Here is a 21565-nt window from a genome sequence, read left to right as displayed (position 1 = left end):
GCACGGCGTCGGCGGAGCGCTCTGGACTGAAAAGTGGAGCACCTCTCACAGGAGTCAGTAGGGTGCTCCGGACCAAAGCAAATCAAGCACCACCGGTGCGGATCGGTAATTGACAGCAACCGATCACACCGGGTGCATTTCTTAAAGCCTGTCAAGGGACGGGACATGAAAAAGAAAAGGGGCCGGGAACGAACGACGTCCCGCGGCCGCGGCTCCCGGGAGCCCCCGGAGCCGAACGGAAGAATAAAACTTTTTTTTTTTTTTCCGATGATAAACGACGTGACTAAGAAAGAAAACAACAAATAAAGCACAGCGACCGAGCAAAACAACCCAGACGCAGTGTCAGAAGGCAGAAAAACAGGAGCTCAATTTCCACAGGGCTTCTGGCTCCGCGGAAAAAACTGAACTGAGGACCACGAGGTGGGGATGCGCCCTCTAGTGGGCAAGAAGGCATGCACATGCATGGTGCAGTGTAGCAGACTTGAAACTTCAATCAAGTTTGCTTGAAAAGCTGTCCGCGCTGGGGCTCCGTAGATGATGTCACCCACATGTGAGAATATCATGCCTGCTTGTCCTGGGATAACACCTGTTACGGAATGCTGGTCGGCCTGACGGTGGGAAGCAGAGAGAGCTTGGGGAAGCTGCGGCAGTAGCTTTGGGGCCTGTTTCCCCTGATGGTAGCAGCAGTGGCTTTGAGGAGGGTAGGGAGAAAGAAAAAAGAAAGGGGGCAGGCAGGGAGAAAGAATGGAAACAGAAAAAAAGAAAGGGGGCATCAAGAGAGAAAAAAGAAAGGGCAGGGAGAGAGGAAGAAAAAGTTAGGGGAGGGAATGAGGTCTGGAGGAGAGGAAGCATACAGGCTGAAAGAAGGGAAGAAAGATTGGATGCACAGTCAGAAGAATAAAGTGCAACCAGAGACTCATGAAATCACCAGACAAGGTAGGAAAAATGATTTTATTTTAAATTTAGTGATCAAAATGTGTCTGAATTTATATATGCTGTCTATATTTTGCATTATGGCCCCCTTTTACTAAACCGCAATAGTGTTTTTTAGCGCAGGGAGCCTATGAGCGTCGAGAGCAGCACTGGGCATTTAGCGCAGGTCCCTGCGCTAAAAATTGCTATTGTGGTTTAATAAAAAGGAAGGGGGTATATTTGTCTATTTTTATATGGTTGTTACTGAGGTGACAATGCATAGAGTCATCTGCCTTGACCTCTGAAAAAAACTCAGAATAGGAATGATAATTAACATTTTCTCAGCGTATAGTGTGCTTTATGTTTTTTAATTTTATTGTTGGTAGATCATTTTGACTTGGTCATTTTAAAGTAGCTCGCAAGCCCAAAAAGTTTGGGCACCCCTGAGCTAGAGCATTGAAGCTGTGTATTTCTATTTTATCCCCCCTTTTACAAAACTGTGGAACGTTTTTTAGCACCAGCCGTGGTGGTAGCAGCTCTGATGCTCAGATTTCTATGAGCGTCAGAGCTCTTACCACCGTGGCTAAAATCCTCACTACAGTTTTGTAAAAGGGGGAGGGGTTAGTTTGTGATGACATATTCCATACTAGGCGAAGGTGTTTTCTGTGTTCTGTGTGTTCGAAAGACATGGTTTTCTGTTAGGATTGACGGTGCAGGATTGATCTGTGCTGGTCTGGCTTGTTTAGTTTTACAATGGGTGTATTGATGTACTGCTCACTGCAATATGTAAGATGCTGCCTTTTCCTAGGTACTCATGTGTGGCTTGTTACTAAAAATCATACAGATGGGGGGGTTGCCAAAAAATGATGGGCCCCGGGTGTTACATATGCTAGGTACGCCACTGTATGTAAAGATACCAGAAAGCTGGCGAAGCAAAAACTTTAAGTAAATTGTTATTCTTCTAAGTTTTGAGTATTTAACCTCCCACAATCTCACGGGCACTCGTCCTCTGCGCCTGCTCATAAATTTGTGGAGTATGTAACTTGTCGCTCATGCATATTTTTTTTGCACACACCTCATCAATCCTTAGAGGGAACATTGGTCCTGAGACCATCCTAGTGGTCATTCGCTGAACCGACTCAATTCTCAGCACATCCTTTTGATAATGTGGCCTCCAAAATTTAACACAATATTCCAGATGAGGTCTCACCATGGACCTGTACAGTGGCATTACAACTTCAGGCTTTCGGCTGTCAAAACTTCTTCGGATGCAACCCAGTATTTGTCTAGCCTTGGATGAAGCTATCTCCACCTGATTGGTAGTCTTCATATCTTTTTTTTTTTTTGTAGTTTGACCACAAAATTGTTTTAATTGGGCAACACCATAATATTTCTACTTCTGGCTGGACTCAGATTTGGAAGTAGAGGCTCTGAGTGAGGACAATCTTCGCCTCTTGGCAATCTGTTCCTGCCGTTTCTCCTTGTCTCCTTCATTCTCTTAGCCAAAAGTTTGGCATACTCCGATGCCTCTTCCTTATTCTTCTGTGTGCGCTGCTTCTTCAGAGCAATGCGTCTGCGCTTGTGCTGTAACACTCGGGGAGTCACCAGGCGCTGAATCTTAGGAGCCTTAGTTCTGGATTTCTTGCCTTCCTTGTTCAGGGGCTTCCTCACAACATATTGCCAGACATCATCTTCATTAATGATTACTCCTAGGTCCTGTTCTGCCACAGTTCTTGTTAAGGTCTCACCATTCAGGGTGTAAGTTCTGCATGGTTTTCCACTGTCAAGGTGCATAACCTTATACCTTTTTAGTGTGGTGCTTGAGAGTTGGCAAGCTCAAAGGTCCATGTACCGATTAGATGTTTTCTCAATTATATTAAGGGTTAGATCTTGTTTGATTAAGATTGCTAGGCCTCCGCCTCTTTTTTTTTTCTCTGCAGACCACTGTAATTTTGTATCCTTGTGGGCAGACCTCAGTTATTCTGGGGTCTGAGTCAGAGGTTAGCCAGGTTTCTGTGAGGAAAAGACAGTCCAGGTTTTCTTGTTTTATCCAGGTTTTTATAAGCTCTGTTTTTGGACCTAGCGCTCTGATATTTAAGTAGGCGCATTTGAGTGTGGATATCTCTGTGTGATAGTTGTGGGTTGTGTTTGGATATATAAGTGATTTGGTGTGCTGGTGTGGTTTAGTCTTAGTGTGTGTTGGTCTCTTCCCCATGCTGTGGTAATGGAGTGTAGAGTGTTAGATTGTAGGTTTGAGTTTCTGTCACTTGATGTTCTCCTATTTTGGAAGAGAGATTTATTTATATCTGTAGCGGGTGTAGGGAGGAGGTTATTTGCTGCTGTCTTCCCGCTGGTTAAAAGAAGGATTAACAGTATGAAGTGCTGGGCTCGTGAGGTTAGCTTCATTTTGGGTTTTTTTTTTTTGTTGTTGTTGTTTGGTGGTTGGTGAAAGGTGGTAGAAGGGTCTTTGGTGGTTTGGCTGCTGTTTTTCGGTTGGTTTTATGTTTGGTGGTGTTGTGGGGGTGGATCGTTTCTTGGTCGCTTCACAAAGGTGCTATGAGCGTCTTAGACAGTGAGCTGTTAGGCGCTGAATCTTTTATTGGTTCAGTGTAGTCCTGTCAGGTGGGGGGAGGGGCGGAGTGCGCTCCCACTCCGGCAAGCCTCCCTGCCTGCTCCTGGGTCCAGTGATGTCGGCCCTGTGCAGTCCCATCGGGTGGGGAGGAGGGGCGGAGTGTGCTCCCACGCCGGCAAGCCTCCCTGCCTGCTCCTGGGTCCAGCGATGTGGCCAAAGTGAGTTTCAAACGAGAAACAAGAAGTAAACAGAAACTAACAGAAACACGAGTGCTGAGAGACTTCCTGAGCCTTCCAACTGGCTCAGTGTAGTCTCGTCGGGTGGGGGGAGGGGCGGAGTGCGCTCCCACGCCGGCAAGCCTCCTTGCCTGCTCCTGGGTCCAGCGATGTGGCCAAAGTGAGTTTCAAAATATTCATTTCCACATACAGTTCAAACTCCTCTTACTGACCTATTACTACAACTATTTATTTTTCTATACAAGTGTATTTACTCCGCAGCTCCTCAGTATCTCTTTTCTCTCATCTATCCCCACACTCCCTCCCTTGGGCACTCCGCTGATCTTCAATTGAGTTGGCTACACTTACTGCCCCTCAATATCTCTTCTCGCTTCTCTCTCCTTATAAATCTCCCAGAGAACTCCGTTCCTCAGATAAGTCACTCTTAACATTACCCTTCTCCTCCACTGCCAATTCCAGACTTCATTCCTTTCATCTAGCTGACCCCTATGCCTAGAAAAAATTACCCGAGTGAAGCCCCTTCTCTTTCCTTGTTTAAAAGCAGACTGAAAACCCACCTTTTTGATATAGCTTTCAATCCTTAATCCTACTCCTCTGCCCTCCAACCCAGCCATCTGATTAACTGCTCCCCTTAATTGTATCCATGACATCTTGTTTGTCTGTCTTGCCTGTTTAGATTGTAAGCTCTTTCGAGCAGGGACTGTTTTCTTACTATTTGTGACTCTGTAAAGCCCTGTGTGTGTCTGGTAGCATTATAGAAATAATTAAAAGTAGTAGTAATAGTAGTAGTAGTATACCTCTGAATTAACTTCAGTTAAACAGAACATAAAAGTCTCTACAAGATTTAACAGCACACATAGTAAAAGACAAAATTCAATTAAACAGAAGGATGGAACAGATAGAAAATCACAATCACAGATTGAATTTTACTAAAATCATGGGTATTTCTCCCATTGATGCCTGCTCATTCCAACATGGCCTTTCCTGCCTGGGATCATATTTTCAGCTTTCCGGAAGAAAGGCTCAGTAATTTACTGGAAGAACAACCTGTCATTGAAGAAGAGGAAGATAACTCTACATCAACTTTCGATGCTTGGAAAGATATTATTTTTATGAATAGAGAGGTCATTAGAGCAGACCTCCACTTTGTAATATTGCAGGAAACAAATGATTTCCAGAGGTTTGCGTATTATGAAAGGACCTACAATGTACAATGATGACCAGGCTTTCTTAGATAGATGGTGTTGTATTTTGAACAAGTGTTCATTGGATCTTATGATCCTTCTGATTGAAACTTCCAAACAGAAGTCAGATACGATTAGGACCAAACTTGAAGATAAATTGGAATTTGTGAAAAAGGAAGATCCTAGCTTTGATCACATCATACAAGATGTAAATAACAAAATGACAGATTATAAAAAAGAGATCAAAACTAACAAAATGGATAAATTAAAACGTGACACAGTTGACTATCAAAATGGCAGTATATATCCTTCGTGTAAATCTAGAATATACCAAAGACAGAGATCACTGCATAGATCTATGTCTAGAAATAATAGATTCCAAAAGAGACAAACAAAGGAAAATAAGATTTACACCATTGCTCCCAATCATACACAGATAGGAGATCGGAGATAGGATACGGAGTTGCTCAGATTAGGAATACACCTCCACAGTAACCAGTCCCATTAACACCAATGCACCTATCGTTTCCAGTCCACGTCAAGACAGATCATCACGTAACACCCATAGATCATCACTTAGTAACCATAACCATTTTTTAGAACTGCTTTGGAATTCTACAAATCAAGGCATACAAACATACCAAACTCCGAGACATGCACAACAGAAGCCGGTACAGAGGGTATCAGAGAGACGTGGACCAATACAGGGGATCACACTGGGGGGAGGGGGGGAACAGAGGCCCCTACAGGGGCAGGGCGCAAACCAACCCCTATCAGAGGGATTGGTAAATGAGATACCAGTTATCAATCTTTCCTCTTATTCATTACTAGCAACACAGATTAACGTTTTACGAAAAGGTCTCTCATTTGTTCCCACCACCAGATATGATGCCTTTCAAACACGTATCGACCTTTATAAATTTAAAAGGAAGTTGCATATACATCATTTCTTCAATAAAGATCAGTTTATCAACACATATTCGGATTCATCTATCCTGAAAAAGAAATCTAAATGGATCCCTCCAGGTACTTGTGACCCTGTCGTCTCCACTTTTTATGAATGTGTGCTTAGAGATGTTGCAAACATGGAGAAAAAACATAAATATGTTAAACATAAACAAAATATGGATCATTTAGAGGTTAAAGCTATTGATGAACTTAAGAAAATAATGATATTGTCATTAAACCAGCAGATAAGGGAGGTGGGATAGTAATCATGGATAGAGAAAAATACGTTCAAGAAATCCACAAACAGATCAAAGATGTTACATTCTACAGGCCTCTAGACCACAGGTGTCAAAGTCGGTCCTCGAGGGCCAGAATCCAGTCGGGTTTTCAGGATTTCCCCAATGAATCTGCATGAGATCTATTTGCATGCACTGCTTTCAATGCATATTCATTGGGGAAATCCAGAAAACCCGACTGGATTCCGGCCCTCGAGGAGGGACTTTGACACCCCTGCTCTAGACAGTGATCCTATGCCTCACCTAATGGAGGATATAAAAGAATTAGTAGATACAGCATTTAGCGCTGGTTATATTACCTTAAAAGAAAAGCAGTTCTTGATTAATGAACACCCTGTAATACCAACCGTATATATTTTGCCTAAAATTCATAAAACACCGGTAGACCCCCAGGGAGGCCAATCATATCAGCAAATGGATCTGTCTTAGAACCACTGTCTGACTTCACAGATTTCTTCTTACGTCCACATGTTCCTTTGATACCCTCATATGTCCATGATTCATCTCATATGATTAATACTTTGGACGCATTCGATGGAGACCTCACAGAAGTTGTCCTTGTCACTCTTGACATCGATTCCTTCTACACGAATATTCCCCAAATGGAAGCAATAAGTGTTATTGAGAGAACATTGAGCAAAAGGGATCCCTCCGAACGAATACCCAATAGGTTCATCATAACTGTGGCAACTATAGCACTCATGCAAAATTATTTCTGCTTTTCAGACAAGTTCTATTTACAAATCAAAGGTACAGCTATGGGGGCCTCTATGGCTCCTGATATTGCCAATCTGTATGTTGCAGATTTTGAAGAAAAGTTTCTTACCACACACGCATTTCAAGATGAGGTAAGATTATACAAAAGATATATAGATGATATTTTTATCTTATGGAAAGGAAGCATTCCCAAACTCCACCTGTTTTTAGAATGGTTGAATACATGCGATCAGAATTTAAAATTTTAAATGGAATTTCATCATCAACACATAGCGTTTCTTGACATTATGATATCTAAAGAACGTTATGGGTTTCATACTACTATTTATAAAAAAAAACTACGGATAAAAACAATTATCTACACTACTCAAGCTTTCATCAACGTCCTTTGAAAATAAATTTACCCTACAGTCAATTCCTTAGACTTAAAAGGTTATGTACCACAGTAGAGGAATTTGAAAAACAAGCGCCACAAATGGCTTATAGATTTGCACAAAGAGGCTACCCTTTACCTGAAATATACCACTGTTATCAATGATCTCAGCTCCGACACCGTGAAGATCTGCTTCAGACTGGAAATAAGACTCACACATGTCTTGAAATATTCACATTTCTCCAGTGAAGTGAACCGCATTATCATGTCCAATTGGCAGATCTTAGAACTATACCAGTGCTTTAGAGGCAAGAAACCCATCATTGCTATATCAAGGAATCCCAACCTCAAAGATAAATTGGTGCCTTCTGCTCTTCCTGCCATGAAGAGCCATCAGAATCATTACACTGGACATCAATCTTGTACCTCATGCTCAGTATGCCGCCATTCCCTTGCAGCTACTTTTTTCACACACACCCGTACTGGCAAGAAGTATTATCTCAATTTCAGCAGCAATTGCAATACTCAGTACGTGGTTTATATTATTATCTGCCCTTGCCAACTCCTCTATGTTGGCAAAACCAAAAGGAAAATAAAAACAAGAATTATTGAGCACAGAAGCTGCATTTTGAGGGAAATCCTAACTGCACCTTTGGTTCAACATTGGATAGAATTAGCCCACACTATCAACGATCTCCGTTTCATTGTATTCAAGACTTTTAAACACAGCTGGAGAGGTGGCGATATAGATAACATCTTGCTGCAAGCTGAACAGAGGACAATTTTTGAGCTCAATACCATCACACTTGATCACATTTAGAAATAGACTATCGTCCATTTTTATGATACAGTTATGTTTGTTTATGCTGTTTTACAATCATATTTTAGTACTATTATCATTACTCCTTGAGTCTTTCATGTTTGGTCTTTTATTCATAGGCTATTGTATCTTTTTATGTGTTTTATCATACCATTCGGAGAAACTGAAGGGAGATAGGTTCAAAACAAATGCAAGGAAGTTTTTCTTCACCCAAAGGGTCGTGAACACTTGGAATGCGCTACCGGAGGAAGTGATCAGGCAGAGTACGGTACATGGATTCAAACAGGGATTGGATGGATTCCTGAGGGATAAAGGGATCGTGGGATACTGAGAGAGGTGCTGGGATGTAACACAAGTATAGAAAGCTAACCAGGTAATAAGTATAGAAAGCCAACCAGGTCGTGCATGGGCAAGACCAGAGGGTGAGGACTTTGATGGGAAGATAGGACTTTAATGAGAAACCAAGGTGGAAAGGGGCCCCTTCTGGTGATTCAGACAGGTCGTGACCTGTTTGGGCCGCCGCGGGAGCGGATTGCTGGGCAGGATGGACCTATAGTCTGACCCGGCGGAGGCACTGCTTATGTTCTTATGTTCTTATTACCTTTTTTATCTACTTATTGTCATTCTCTTTGTGGCCCACATGACAAAGATAGTATCTTCCCTCTGTCATTGGAATCTGTTTAAAGGCACAGTAACATGCATTAGACTTCACTTTAAAGTATTTTTCATTATTCAGTTTAGGTATGCTAGGAGCACTGTCTTTTGAGATATTAATATACATTTTTAAACCTTATACAGACAATAGCAACCTTACAGTAAAAATTCCACATTAATTTTGTTTCTCAGCTTTTTCATATATGTCTGTTTACATATTCTGCTGCCATGTATGTTTAAACTTTTGATTTCCTTTCATAAGTTCATAACATTTTTATTAGACTATGGGTTCTAGTTCAGCTTTTTTAAGCATTTCATGGTCCCCCTTGGGACACTACCAGAAGATTGCTGATTTGTTTAACGCCTTATACGTCAACCCTGTCGTCTCCTGAGTCTATCTACCAATCGTTTCTATTCATGTTATAGTCAGGTTTCTTTAAAATCACAACAGTTTTGCAGCACTTTTTTCATTTTCTGCTTTTGAGTGATTTGGTTTTTGGCAGCGGCTCTTGGTATTTGGTAAGTCCTCTTCATACATTTTTGTCCGTTTGACGTTTTAGCCTTTATGGCTCTTTAAAACTTTTAAGGCAGCTTTATCATTCATCTGGGCAAGCTGCACATTATATTTTATGTTACATCTCACCCCTCAGGTTGTATTGCAATTCATTGTGTCAGTCTATACATATCGCCACATGTCTGGTACTTCTGCTTAGGCCATATTTTTAAGCAACTTTTGGTTTTTGGTTGTTTTGTGTGTTTTTTGAATCCTAATGCTGTTTTATTAAATTTTCTATGCCCGCTGCTCTTCCGATCATTATGTATCTTAGTGACAGTCAAGCTGGCAGGTTTTTCAGTATAAGTTATTGCTCGTAGCTTTGGTTTATGTCTCTTTTATTTAAGATACACAACTGGGTAAATTTCAAAAAAAGGAGATTTGTTCCCAAATGACCATAAACAGGCAAAAAACTAGTAAAGGAACAAGCTACTTTAAATACCTTTTTAAACGAGAGTGGCGCTCAGAATCCAAGATGGAGTAAAAAACTTCAAATTGGGGTGCAAACCCCTAAAATGCGTTTTTTATAGAATCAATCATTGCACCATTTTGAGTGAAAAGGTAATAGAAAGTGCTTATTGAAAAACACTCTTGCTTTAAATGTCCAATAAATGTCCAATAAAGTGAAAATGTTCCAACTATTATATAAGTTCAACTACATGAGTTCAAATCAGAACTTATCTTAATGGTTCAGATAGCGTTGACCCGGCGAGGTTCTGACGCGTTTCGCCAATCCTGGCTGCCTCAAAGAACCTACTGCACTGCTAGTGAACTCCTGCTTAGTTTAAAGGTGCTTCTTTATCTGGTACAGAGGAACTTCTTTTACATTTCCTGTGGTCACATTAAGATAAGTTCTGATTTGAACTCATGTAGTTGAACTTATATAATAGTTGGAACATTTTCACTTTATTGGACATTTATTGGACATTTAAAGCAAGAGTGTTTTTCAATAAGCACTTTCTATTACCTTTTCACTCAAAATGGTGCAATGATTGATTCTATAAAAAACGCATTTTAGGGGTTTGCACCCCAATTTGAAGTTTTTTACTCCATCTTGGATTCTGAGCGCCACTCTCGTTTAAAAAGGTATTTAAAGTAGCTTGTTCCTTTACTAGTTTTTTGCCTCTTTTATTTAAGATACATATTTCAGCAACCTTGGCTTTCTCACTATCAAGGCTGTATTATTAAAATTGCTTATGACCTCTGCTTATCCAATCCTCATACGCTTTACAGACAAACATGCTTGCAGGTTTTTGTTTTTTGTTAAGTTCGTTTACTCGGAGCTTTAGCTCATATTTGTGGTACATATTTGCATATTTTTTTTCCTACATATATATATATTTGCATACAATTTACCCTAGGAGCGTTGATATCATTATGCCCATGATCACTTCATACCAACATTCTCTCCCCAGCTCTTTCCATTTTCCTCATGTTATTGATACGCTTGGAATACTAGCACATCTCGAGTCATCTCTTTCTGTTATATTATATACTTTATGATTTTGAGTTCATTTAAACATTCTATATGATGTTATCTCTTAATGCTTTTTATTATAGTATGTTTTGTTTTTATTGGAAGCTTTCATCATACAAGCATGCCTTAAATAACCTTTTTCTGTTCTGTTATATTATATGATCTTATGTTTTTAGCTTTATACAAAGAGATTTTATTCTAATTGCAAGTTACACATTCTATATGATGTTATGTTCCATGTTGCTCTTGATAGCAGTTATTTTCATTATTGTCTATAGTACGTTTTAATTTTATTAAAGAATTTTAACTATAGGCCTTATATATATATTTTTTTTATGATGTTTTTATATGATGTTATGTTTTTATATGTGTTTTATGATAGTTGTTACCTTCATTTTTTGTGGTACATTTTACACCTTATTTACCATGGTAGGCCTTATATTTTATATGATGTTTTTATATGATGTTATGTTTTTATGTTTTTTATGATAATTGTTACCTTCATTTTTTGCGGTACATTGTATACCTTATTTAACATGGTAGGTGCTCTCTCATCACAAATTAATGTCACAAATTGGCACCTCTGGTGATATAGAGATTCACCTTTTGTTCCTGTGTCACGTTTTCCGTTTTTTGTTTTCACTTCTTTTATTTCTTGTTATTTGTTTTTGTCTCCACTCTATTTTTATTAATTTTTGATTCACTGCATGTTGTTCTCTTTATATATTTTTATGGTTTTTTTGTTCCATTTTCCATTTTGTGTCAGTTTGTTTTGCACTGTGATCACTAAGCAAATATCATCTATCCTGTTGATATTCTATTATCACACTCCTTCAGGCATGGCATGGCAACACCACTCTCATTTTATTTTATTTCATTTTATTCTTTATTAGTTATTCAGTTCTCTTAATACTGAACATTTCAGTATTGTATTTTTATTCATTAGGACCCCTGACGAAGGCGTGTTGTTCGAAACACGGACCGTGTTGGGTCTCTTGGTTGGTAAAAAGGTTTTTTATTACTGCATTTTAACTTTGGTACAATAAATTCTTGCCTGCATCGTGTACATTGTCTGCAATTTTTGTTTGGTTTTCCTGTTTTAAAAGTTATCTAACAGAGATTTTGAAATTTTCTTCTGAACATCTTCCTCCAGTTAACTATATATACTATAAGCCAAAGAAACCAATGGGGGGAAGCCCAGAGATTGAAGATACAAATATCCCTATTCAAGAGATTATGGATGTTTCTAAAATATTAGACACATCGTTTTCTGAGTCATCTGAAAGGGCTACTCTGATTGTTTCAATGGTATTTCTACAGGATGTAAATGCTATAATGAGATTCTATTTTCGTAATGCTCAGGCTTTATTTCATGGAAAATGAATTTGGATATATCCAGATGTTACCAGACAAACTCAAGAAAGATAGAAGCTTTTTCTTGACATGCGATCTGAGACTTTAACATTAGGAGCGTCTTTTTTTTCTTGTATATCCATGTATAATTAAGTATTCGGGGATGAAGTATGTTTTCTATACCCCAGACCAACTTTGTGCCTTCTTAAATTTGAAGACTTTGATATCAGGGTATAACTAAATTTAGAGGTTGGATAAAGATATTAAGAAGAGAGTTGCTGGTAAGCCTTCCTTTTGTTTCTTCATTAGAGCTCCTCATATTTCTCTTTGTATCACTCTCACAATTGTGGTCTAAGGAAGAATAAGTGATAATTTAAAATGTATTTCCTTTGTTTAGAGATAATTTCTTTCTGTATTTCTTATGCAAGAGTCTTCTTGTAAATTGTGTTAAAATTGATAAATAAAATAATTAAAAATCCCCAATATCTGTCTTATCATTCCTTCTGACGTCAAAGAGGACGTTCAGGGCCAGCCAATCGCTGCCTGGCTGGCCCGGAACATCCTCTACGACATTAGAATTTACGTTGGGTGGCGAGAGTTGGTCAGCCCCGCGGGGAAGGGAAGCAGGGAGAACTCAAACTCAGCGGCGGCCTGTTCCCTGATGGCGACAGTGGCAGCTTATTCCCCGGTGGCAGTGGCAGCATGTTTCCCAATGGCGGTGGCTTGGGGGAGGGCAGGGAGAAAGAAAGAAAGAAAGGGGGGGACAGGGAGACAGAAAGAAAGAAGGGAAACAGAAAGAAAAAAAGAGGGCATGGAGAAACAAAGAAAGAAAGAATTTGGGCACGGAGAGAGAGAAAGACACATACAGAAAGAAAGGGGGCAAGGAGAGAGAAAGAAAGAAGGGGGCAGGGTGAAAGAAACAAAAAGTTGGGAGAGGGAATGAGGTCTGGAGGACAGGAAGCATACAGGAGGCTGAAAGAAGGGAAGAAATACTGGATGCACAGTCAGAAGAAGAAAGTGCAACCAGAGACTCATGAAATCACCAAACAAAGGTAGGAAAAATGATTTTATTTTCAATTTAGTGATCAAAATGTGTCCCTTTTTGAGAATTTATATCTGCTGTCTATATTTTGCACTATGGCCCCCTTTTACTAACCACAATAGCATTTTTTAGCGCAGGGAGCCTATGAGCATCGACAGCAGCGCAGGGCATTCAGTGCAGCTTCCTGCGCTAAAAAATGTTATTGCGATTTAGTAAAAAGAGTGGGGGTATATTTGTCTATTTTTATAAAGTTGTTACTGAGGTGACATTGTATAAAGTCATCTGCCTTGACCTCTTTGAAAACCCACGGAATATAAATGATAATTAACATTTTCTCTGCGTACAGTGTGCTTTTTAAAATTTTATTGTTAGTAGATCATTTTGACTTGGCCACGAAGGTAAGGGGGAGGGAGGGGAGCTGCTGAAAGACATCTAGTAATCCTTGCAGGCTTGACTGCGCAGGGAATTATTTTTGTAAAATCATGTTTTGTTATGTGACTGGCATTATTTAGACTTTAATTTCTATGAATGAATAGAATAAAAATGATATAAAATTGCTTGCTTGTTTTTATGTGCATGCGCTGAAGGAAGTGGAGAGAGAGTGGGCTGAGGATGCTGAATGGAAATGGGGAAGAGAGAGTGGGGAGAAGACGTTGATTTATAAATTGACAATTGTACAGAATATTGTTTCTTTTTATACTTTAATATAATAAGTTCAGTATAAAACTATTCGAGGCTTGTGTGGATGAGATCAGGTGGTTTGCGGAGATGGGGACCGAGCTCACGGGGATGAAGACAAATTTTTTTCCCCATGTCATTCTCTAGGCTCTGCCACGAATCGATTTCAACTACTTGTGGGCTAGCGTGGTGTCATACGGGTTGACGTAGCCATCGTAGCACAAGCGGGCACGGGGTATGGCTCTCAAAAAACATCTTAATCGTTGTACTGCTGATTTTGGCTCTTTTGACTAATGAGATTGCCTACCACTGCACCAGGGTCACCATTGAAGTACTCCCCTTGGGAAGCTATGCACAAACGTCCAGTGCCTAGTCCACCCTCCAAACTTTTTCTGGAATGCTCATCAGAGCTGTTGTTGTATTATCCTTGATGTCTTGAATGTCATCAAAATGGCTTCCTTTCAATACTTCCTTTATCTTTGAGTAAAGATAAAAGTCCTTGGGGCCAGATCAGGTGAGTAGGGAGGGTGTTCCAATACAGTTATTTGTTTTCTTGTTAAAAACTCCCTCACAGACAGTGCTGTGAGCTGGTGCATTGTCGTGATGCAAGAGCCACGAGTTGTTGGCGAAAAGTTCAGGTCGTTTTCAGCACTTCCAAATAGTAAACTTGGTTAACTGTTTGTCCAGTTGGTACAAATTCATAATGAACAATCCCTCTGATATCAAAAAACGTTAAGAAACAGACATGCAGTATTAATAAATGTCACTCAGTCAGACAATGCCACACATCGACACAAACACAGCTCTGAGACACTGATATACCAAGGTTATGAAACCTTAACGAGTTTTTTGTACAGTGCTGCCAATATAAGTGCACGGAAGCAAGTTTGCAAACTTAATTGTCAGACCTCATAGACTTCTTATATTTCTTAGGAACATACCTGTCTCCACTCTGCTTCTGTTGTATGCTGGTATCCAAGCAAATGGCACAGTCCATGTGCAGCAATCACCTGACATGAAAAGAAAGAGAACAAATTGAATAGAAAGTTGGAATGTCATGTTCTGTGAAGCAAATATAAAAGAGCAGTCACCAGGAACAAAAAGTGCCATACTGCACATAAATAAAACAGTCACTGGATTGGTAAGTGACATAGCTTTGAAACACAAATAGAACTGACTGGGCAGGGGGGGGGGATTTTCAAGTGATGCCATTATACTACTGCCCAATCAGAAGTAACAGGAAGTATATGGAGTGCATCTGTGCACATAATTTGCTTTTCCTGACATGTACTGAATATTTCTTGTGGATAGGATACAGAGTAGTGCTGTTTGATTCACGATTCGAATCGGTTCACCGATTCACTTTGGGTGAATTGATTAGAATCAGTTCAAAACAAAACAAAACAAAACAAACGGCTTCCCGATTCGCCTGACCCTCCACCCTCGCCCCTAAACCTAAAGAAGGAACGGCCTTCAAGGGGGGAACAAGCCTTCAAGGGGGGGACAGGTCTTCAAGGGGGAGACAGGCCTTTAGGGGGACAGGCAGGCTATCAGGGGGGACAGGCAGGCCTTCAAAGGTGGTATGCAGACCTTTAAGGGGGGGAACAAGCCTTCAAGGGGGAAACAGGCCTTCAGGGATGGTGGCATAGGACTTTAGGGGTGGGTGCAGGCCTTCAGGAGGGGACAGACCTTCAGGAGAGGGGGCCCCTAGTATAGAAGTACACGGAGGGAGGGAATGGGGGGGGTTCAAAGAGATGTGCATATGCCGGATTTGGGGAGGAAGAAATGGGTCTGAAAATAGAGGAGAGGGAGAGAGATGATGGACAATGGGATTTAGGGAGGGAAGGAACAGAAAGGGAGAGAAGTTGGGTGCAAGGGATGGTGTGGAGGGGGGGATAGAGATACTGGATAGGAGGGTAGTTGGGAAAAGAAAGGGAGAGATGGTGGACCCTGGGGTGGTGGGGAAGGAAGGAGAAATGCTGGATGAAAGGGTAGTTAAGAAAAGGTGGATCTGTGGAGGGAGACGAAAAAAAAGAAAAGATGCCAGACCTTCTGGGGGGGAAGAGAAACGGAAGGGGAGGACAAAGATGAAAGATGGATGGTTAGCAGGGAGAAAGAAGAAAGAAGGAGACCCTGGCAAGCAAGTTATCAGAAAACAACCAGAACCTGAGACCAACAAAATTTGAATAATGACCAGACAAAAGGTAGAAAAACTAATTTTATTTTCTGTTTTGTGATTACAATATGTCAGATTTGAAATGTGTATCCTGCCAGAGCTGGTGTTAGACTGCAAACGTGAGCTAGGATTTAACAAAGAGAGGAAAAGTCTTTTTTGTTTACACCACAGCGCCAGTGTGGTTAGGAGAAGACAAAGGGGGTGAAGAGGCTGTAAAATAAACCCACCAGGATGTTTGAAAAAAACACAAAACAAAACAAAAAAACACCCAATTGGGCAGGAAAATTGAATTGAAAAACCAATTCAACAGGTTGAATCGAATTGAAATTATTTTTCCTGAATCGGGCAGCACTAATACAGAGAGCCTTTAGTGTGATCGCTAAACTGGTTCTACCAGGTTTAGCCTGCATGCATTTTATCGGCAGATTATCACAACGGTTTATCGTGGTCTTTAGCGAGCTTTCTAGGAGGCTCCAATACTGGCATGCAAATGGGCTCTTGAACATTGAAATGAGCACTCCACTGGATTCTTAAAGATCGCCGAGCCATTCTCCATGAGTGGTGTCGGCTTTTGGTGACAAAACTCTGTGACTTGTCTGGGGGCTGCCGATACAGTGCCAGCACTGTTAAAAGTGGATCTTGTGGCATGTGTTTTGACTGTGGCTAATGCAAAAAAAAAAAAAAAAAGGTAGATGATGCTCATAAATTGTAGTTATTTTTTTTAATGGGAGCGCATGTATTATAGATCCCCACCCCCAGCAGTGGGAGAGATAACAACTCTCTCCTACCGCAAACACCCCCCCCCCAGCAGCGGGAGAGATGCCCAATCTTTCCTACCGCCAACCAACACCCCCAACCCGCTCAGCAATGGGAAAGATGCCTACGCTCTCCCGCTGCCACACAACAGCCCCCTGTGCCTCTGATGATCCCGACCTCTCCTCCTTATCTTACTTTAGATGGTTGGCTGGAGGGATGCCTACTTCCTCCGGCCAGCTGGCTTGACTCTTCAAAATGGTGAGCCTTCCCCTCCCCAATGCATCCTGGGATGCATTGGGGAGGGGCCTAAGGCTCTGATTGGCCCAAGTTGTTGTGGAGCCTTAGGTGTCTAGGCCAATCAGAGCCTTAGACTCCTAGCAGAGGCATCTGGGGAGGGGCCTAAGACTCTGATTGGCCCAGACATATATGGCCCTTCCTTTAGGAGGGGCCTTAAACAATCTGGGCCAATCAAAGCCTCAGGCTCCTCCTCAGTGTATCCCAGGTTGTATCCTAGGCGATGGGCACATGCAAATTTAGCGAATCATTGCTGCTCTCTGCCAACCTCATTTGCATGAGTGTTTTTTGGAGAATGACTTGCTTTTTAAAAATTGCTTCTATAATGGCTGCGATAGTAGCCAGTCAGTTTTTTACTTGTTTTTTTGCGAATCTAGCCTGAATACCAAAGCTACTGCGGAGCAGGGACACACAAACATGGCAATTTCAGAAGCCTTCTTCCCTTCAGAAAACAGCCTAAAAATATGAGCTGAAGTATAGTGGTGTACCTAGTATATTTGATACTTGGAGGCTGATCATTTTAACACTCCCCTCCTCTATATAAACACTTAATTTTAGTAATAATCCTCGAGTCACACAACAAGGGTGCACTTAGGAAAAGGCAGCATCTTTAACACTGCAGTGAGCATTAGAACATCAAAAAACAAAAGGAATTGACCCCAAAATATCCACAAAGAAGAAAATCCAGAGAAAACCAAAAAAACTCTGTGGAGTGACGATGTTCCTAAATGGACTTTATTTGAAAGTATCAAAGTTCCAAAGGTACACTAAAATCATCCACATAAAATAATTCCATCCACATAAAAGTAAATCATCCACATAAAAGCCTTAAAGGACCTAGTCCGCTAGGGATACAGGACCCAACACGGTCCGCGTTTTGACAAAAAGTCTTCTTCAGGGGTCCCTGGGGGTCCTATAAAGGTATGTGGGAAACAATTGAGTGGTGAACCGGAAGTGAGACACTGCTTGCACGTACATACCTTTATAGGACCCCCAGGGACCCCTGAAGAAGACTTTTTGTCGAAACGCGGACCGTGTTGGGTCCTGTATCCCTAGCGGACTAGGTCCTTTAAGGCTTTTATGTGGATGATTTACTTTTATGTGGATGGAATTATTTTATGTGGATGATTTTAGTGTACCTTTGGAACTTTGATACTTTCAAATAAAGTCCATTTAGGAACATCGTCACTCCACAGAGTTTTTTTGGTTTTCATTAGAACATCAACACATTTATTGTAAAACTAAACAAGCCAGATTAGTATAGATTGATCCTACAAAGTCAATGCTAACAGAAAACCATGTCTTTTTCATACATACAAAACACAGATACACCCTCATTTAGTATGGAATAAGTAATCACAAACTAAAAATAGAAATATGTACTGTAGACAAAAAAAACTGAACCTCCAATATGTCAGACTCTGCATACAGAAACAGTGACACGTCACCTAATACTGTGCAAAATATAAAGAAAGCAGAAGTAAATTAATAAAAAAACTGACAAACTATTCACTTTATAAATTAATTAAAAAAATAAGGAAAATAAGAAAATACCATTTTATTGGACCAATAATTCATTTTTCAATTAGCTTTCAGAAGCGCAAACCTCCTTCTTTAGGTTAGTACAGTATACTGCTGTTATGGTAGCCTGTCCTGATCTGAGAAAAGGGATTTTGGTCTTTGCAAGTTTGTAAAAAATTAATTAAAATTAGCTCAATAAAAAGATTACCTTATTTCCATGTTCTATTTATTTGAAATCATTTTTATTGAATTTCCATATATCTCCATAAATGCACCAGAAACAACTGAATATAAAAACCTCATAGCATCAAGGTCCAGACAATAACATTTCAAAGATTTGCAAGTGATAATAGCCAATCAAAAGAATAACACCTCCCACCCCCCTCGCCTTTAACTCCCCCACCCAACGTTGACTCCACAGGCGACATTACAGATAAATTACAAATAGAAACTCAAAACGGCATGTTCAATACTTGGCTTTGGGCTGTAAGCGTGTGCCAAAAATGTTCCCATACTCACTGAAATTTTCTGTCTATTGGTAAGTTAAAATCAGAAATATCTAGATGCTGCATTTGTAAAAGAAAGATTATGCGCTTCGGTAGCTCCTGTGGCATTATGAAACATTTTTGGACTGCAAATTGTTCAACAGACTTCCTGGTGTCAAATAACTTCAGCACTTCAGGTTTCCGGATTCTAATAATGCTAAAGGGAGCAGCTATTTGTCACAGCTCTGGAGCCTAGATCTGAGAAACTACGTGCTGAAGCGATACCCTACGGGTCCTCCACTCCCCGCAGCTCATCCTTAACCTGGCCAAAAACAGCTGGCATCGGATAGTATCGGCGCTTATTGTTTAAGGGGATAAACAATGGCGAAGGAAGCTGACAATGTCCAAATGGCAGCACAATCAAATATGGCTTTAATGACAGAATTGGAAGAAATGTCTGAGCCCAAGGAGGTGAAGTTTAAGGATGTTGGAGTGTGTAGATTTACAATATGGACGGATCGTTGTTGGCACCAGCCGCTCCTGAAAATATAGATGCTGCCAGATTCGGTACCTCAGAGAGAGCTATTATACAGACAAATCAAGGGACAAGAATACTTTGCTGAGGGTTTGTTAATTTCAGTTTTAAAATTGTAGGCCTTTTCTATCATAATTCATATAGCAGCAAATTAAAATGATATTGATGAAAATATTAAGGCAAAAATGATGAGTCATGTTAAGTATATTTGATTTTACTTTTAGGAAAGTGGTAGTGGTTAACAGAAATAGATTTATTATAGAAAGTGTAATGTTACAATAGTAATTTTTAAAATAAAATGAAATATTATATTGATATTATCTTAAATAAGATTTGAAAATTATTATATTTTCTGATGTCATAATATTAAAAAGAAAATCCTTATTTATTTTATTTTAAATCATTAATATTTAAATAATTCTATAGTTCTGATGGAGTTTAAATTAACTCAATGGTTTTCATGAGCTGGTTAATTATTACTTTGGTGGTAAACATACCTTAATAAAGTTATTGTTTAAATTAATTAAAGTGAACTTATAGCATAATTGATGTTGATACATTGTATTATTGTAATGTACTAATAGTTTTAAAATCAATTTACCACTTTTAAGAGGGGATGTAAAGAAAATTCTAATGCAGTTTTCGTATTTAGATGGATCTTATTAATATAATATAATTCAAAGTACATATTCTTAACTGAATTGAATTCATGAAGATTTTATATAAAAAGCTAGATATTTAATTAAAAGGTAGTAAGGGGTTTTAATTATATAGATTGAACAATTTTTTTATAGTAAAGGAGGAATAGTCAATCAAGATGCTATGGGAGGGAAAGGCTGGCCTGTCTGAGCAGATGTCTTCAAGTTATCGCATTATTAGGAGGGGAGGGATAGGGGAGGGAATAGGGAATGATTTTTGGTATCAAAAAAATATAATATTTAAGGAATTAAGAAGGGGAAGAATGTTTTATATAGTAAATTGAAGGGAATGATTTATGTGTATGAAAATTATAACAAATTAATGTATTTGTTGGAGTTCAAATATGCTGGAAATAAATATATAGATGGAACCTAAATTATTTTCGCTAAATGTAAATGGCCTCAACCATCCAATAAAAAGAAAGAAGGTACTTTTATTCTTAAAACAACAGAATATTGATATATGTGGCATCCAGGAGTCTCACTTATCAGCTTTAGAGTCTCAAAAGCTTCAAGGAGACTGGGTGAAACATTGCTTTTATGCCCCAGCTGTAAAGAAAAAAAGCAGGTGTTGCTATATTTGTGAATAAGAGATGTAATGCTACGTTCAAATTAATTACTGCTGATTCCTTAGGAAGGTGGATACATGTAGACATGAATCTGGGAAATACTACCATGGCGCTATTCAATGTATATGCACCTAATTCGAATCAAATTGAATTTTTCAAATCTCTACAACAATTATTGTTACCACTGGCTGCTTCTAATTTAGTTGTGGCAGGGGATTTTAATGTTGTTATAGATCATTTAATGGACAAAAAACCTAGTAGAATTATGAAATCATTAGGGTTGAATAATCTGGTTCAAAATTGTGATTTAAAAGATATATGGCGAATATTTCATTTTAATGATCGGGAATTTTCGTTCTGCTCCCGTGTCCACAAATCATTTTCAAGAATAGATTATATATTTATTTCAAGTGCATTAATTCAGCAAGTAACACAAGCCTCCATTGATCCAATTATTTTATCTGATCATGGTGGGGTGTGGATTAAAATTATAATAAGTGATCAGGAGGTTAGATCTGTGTGGAGATTTGATAATGCTTTGCTTGTAGAACCTAAGGGGCTCATAATCGAAAGAGAAAAATGTCCAAAAACCGGCCTAAGTCGGCACTTGGACGAACATTTCTCAAAAACGTCCAAGCGCCGATAATCAAACCGGGTTTTGGATGTATTTCTAAACGTCTTAGGCCCTCATAGTGCCGCTCAACGTCCAAAGCTAA

General features: G+C 39.6%; 1 protein-coding gene across 2 annotated transcripts in view; it reads right to left on the bottom strand.

Moving 5' to 3' along the window:
• The window catches only part of YBEY (ybeY metalloendoribonuclease), a 180649-nt gene that overhangs the window by 33002 nt on the left and 126082 nt on the right, over positions 1–21565 (bottom strand). For both annotated transcript variants that reach the window (XM_033944926.1, XM_033944927.1), the window contains exon 4: positions 14757–14825. In XM_033944926.1, coding sequence (XP_033800817.1) covers positions 14757–14825 — 69 coding nt within the window. The remainder of the gene's footprint in view (positions 1–14756; positions 14826–21565) is intronic.

This window comes from Geotrypetes seraphini, chromosome 5 (assembly GCF_902459505.1).
Source record: "Geotrypetes seraphini chromosome 5, aGeoSer1.1, whole genome shotgun sequence".
Classification (NCBI taxonomy): domain Eukaryota; kingdom Metazoa; phylum Chordata; class Amphibia; order Gymnophiona; family Dermophiidae; genus Geotrypetes; species Geotrypetes seraphini.
This window is presented reverse-complemented; position numbering and strand designations above follow the sequence as displayed.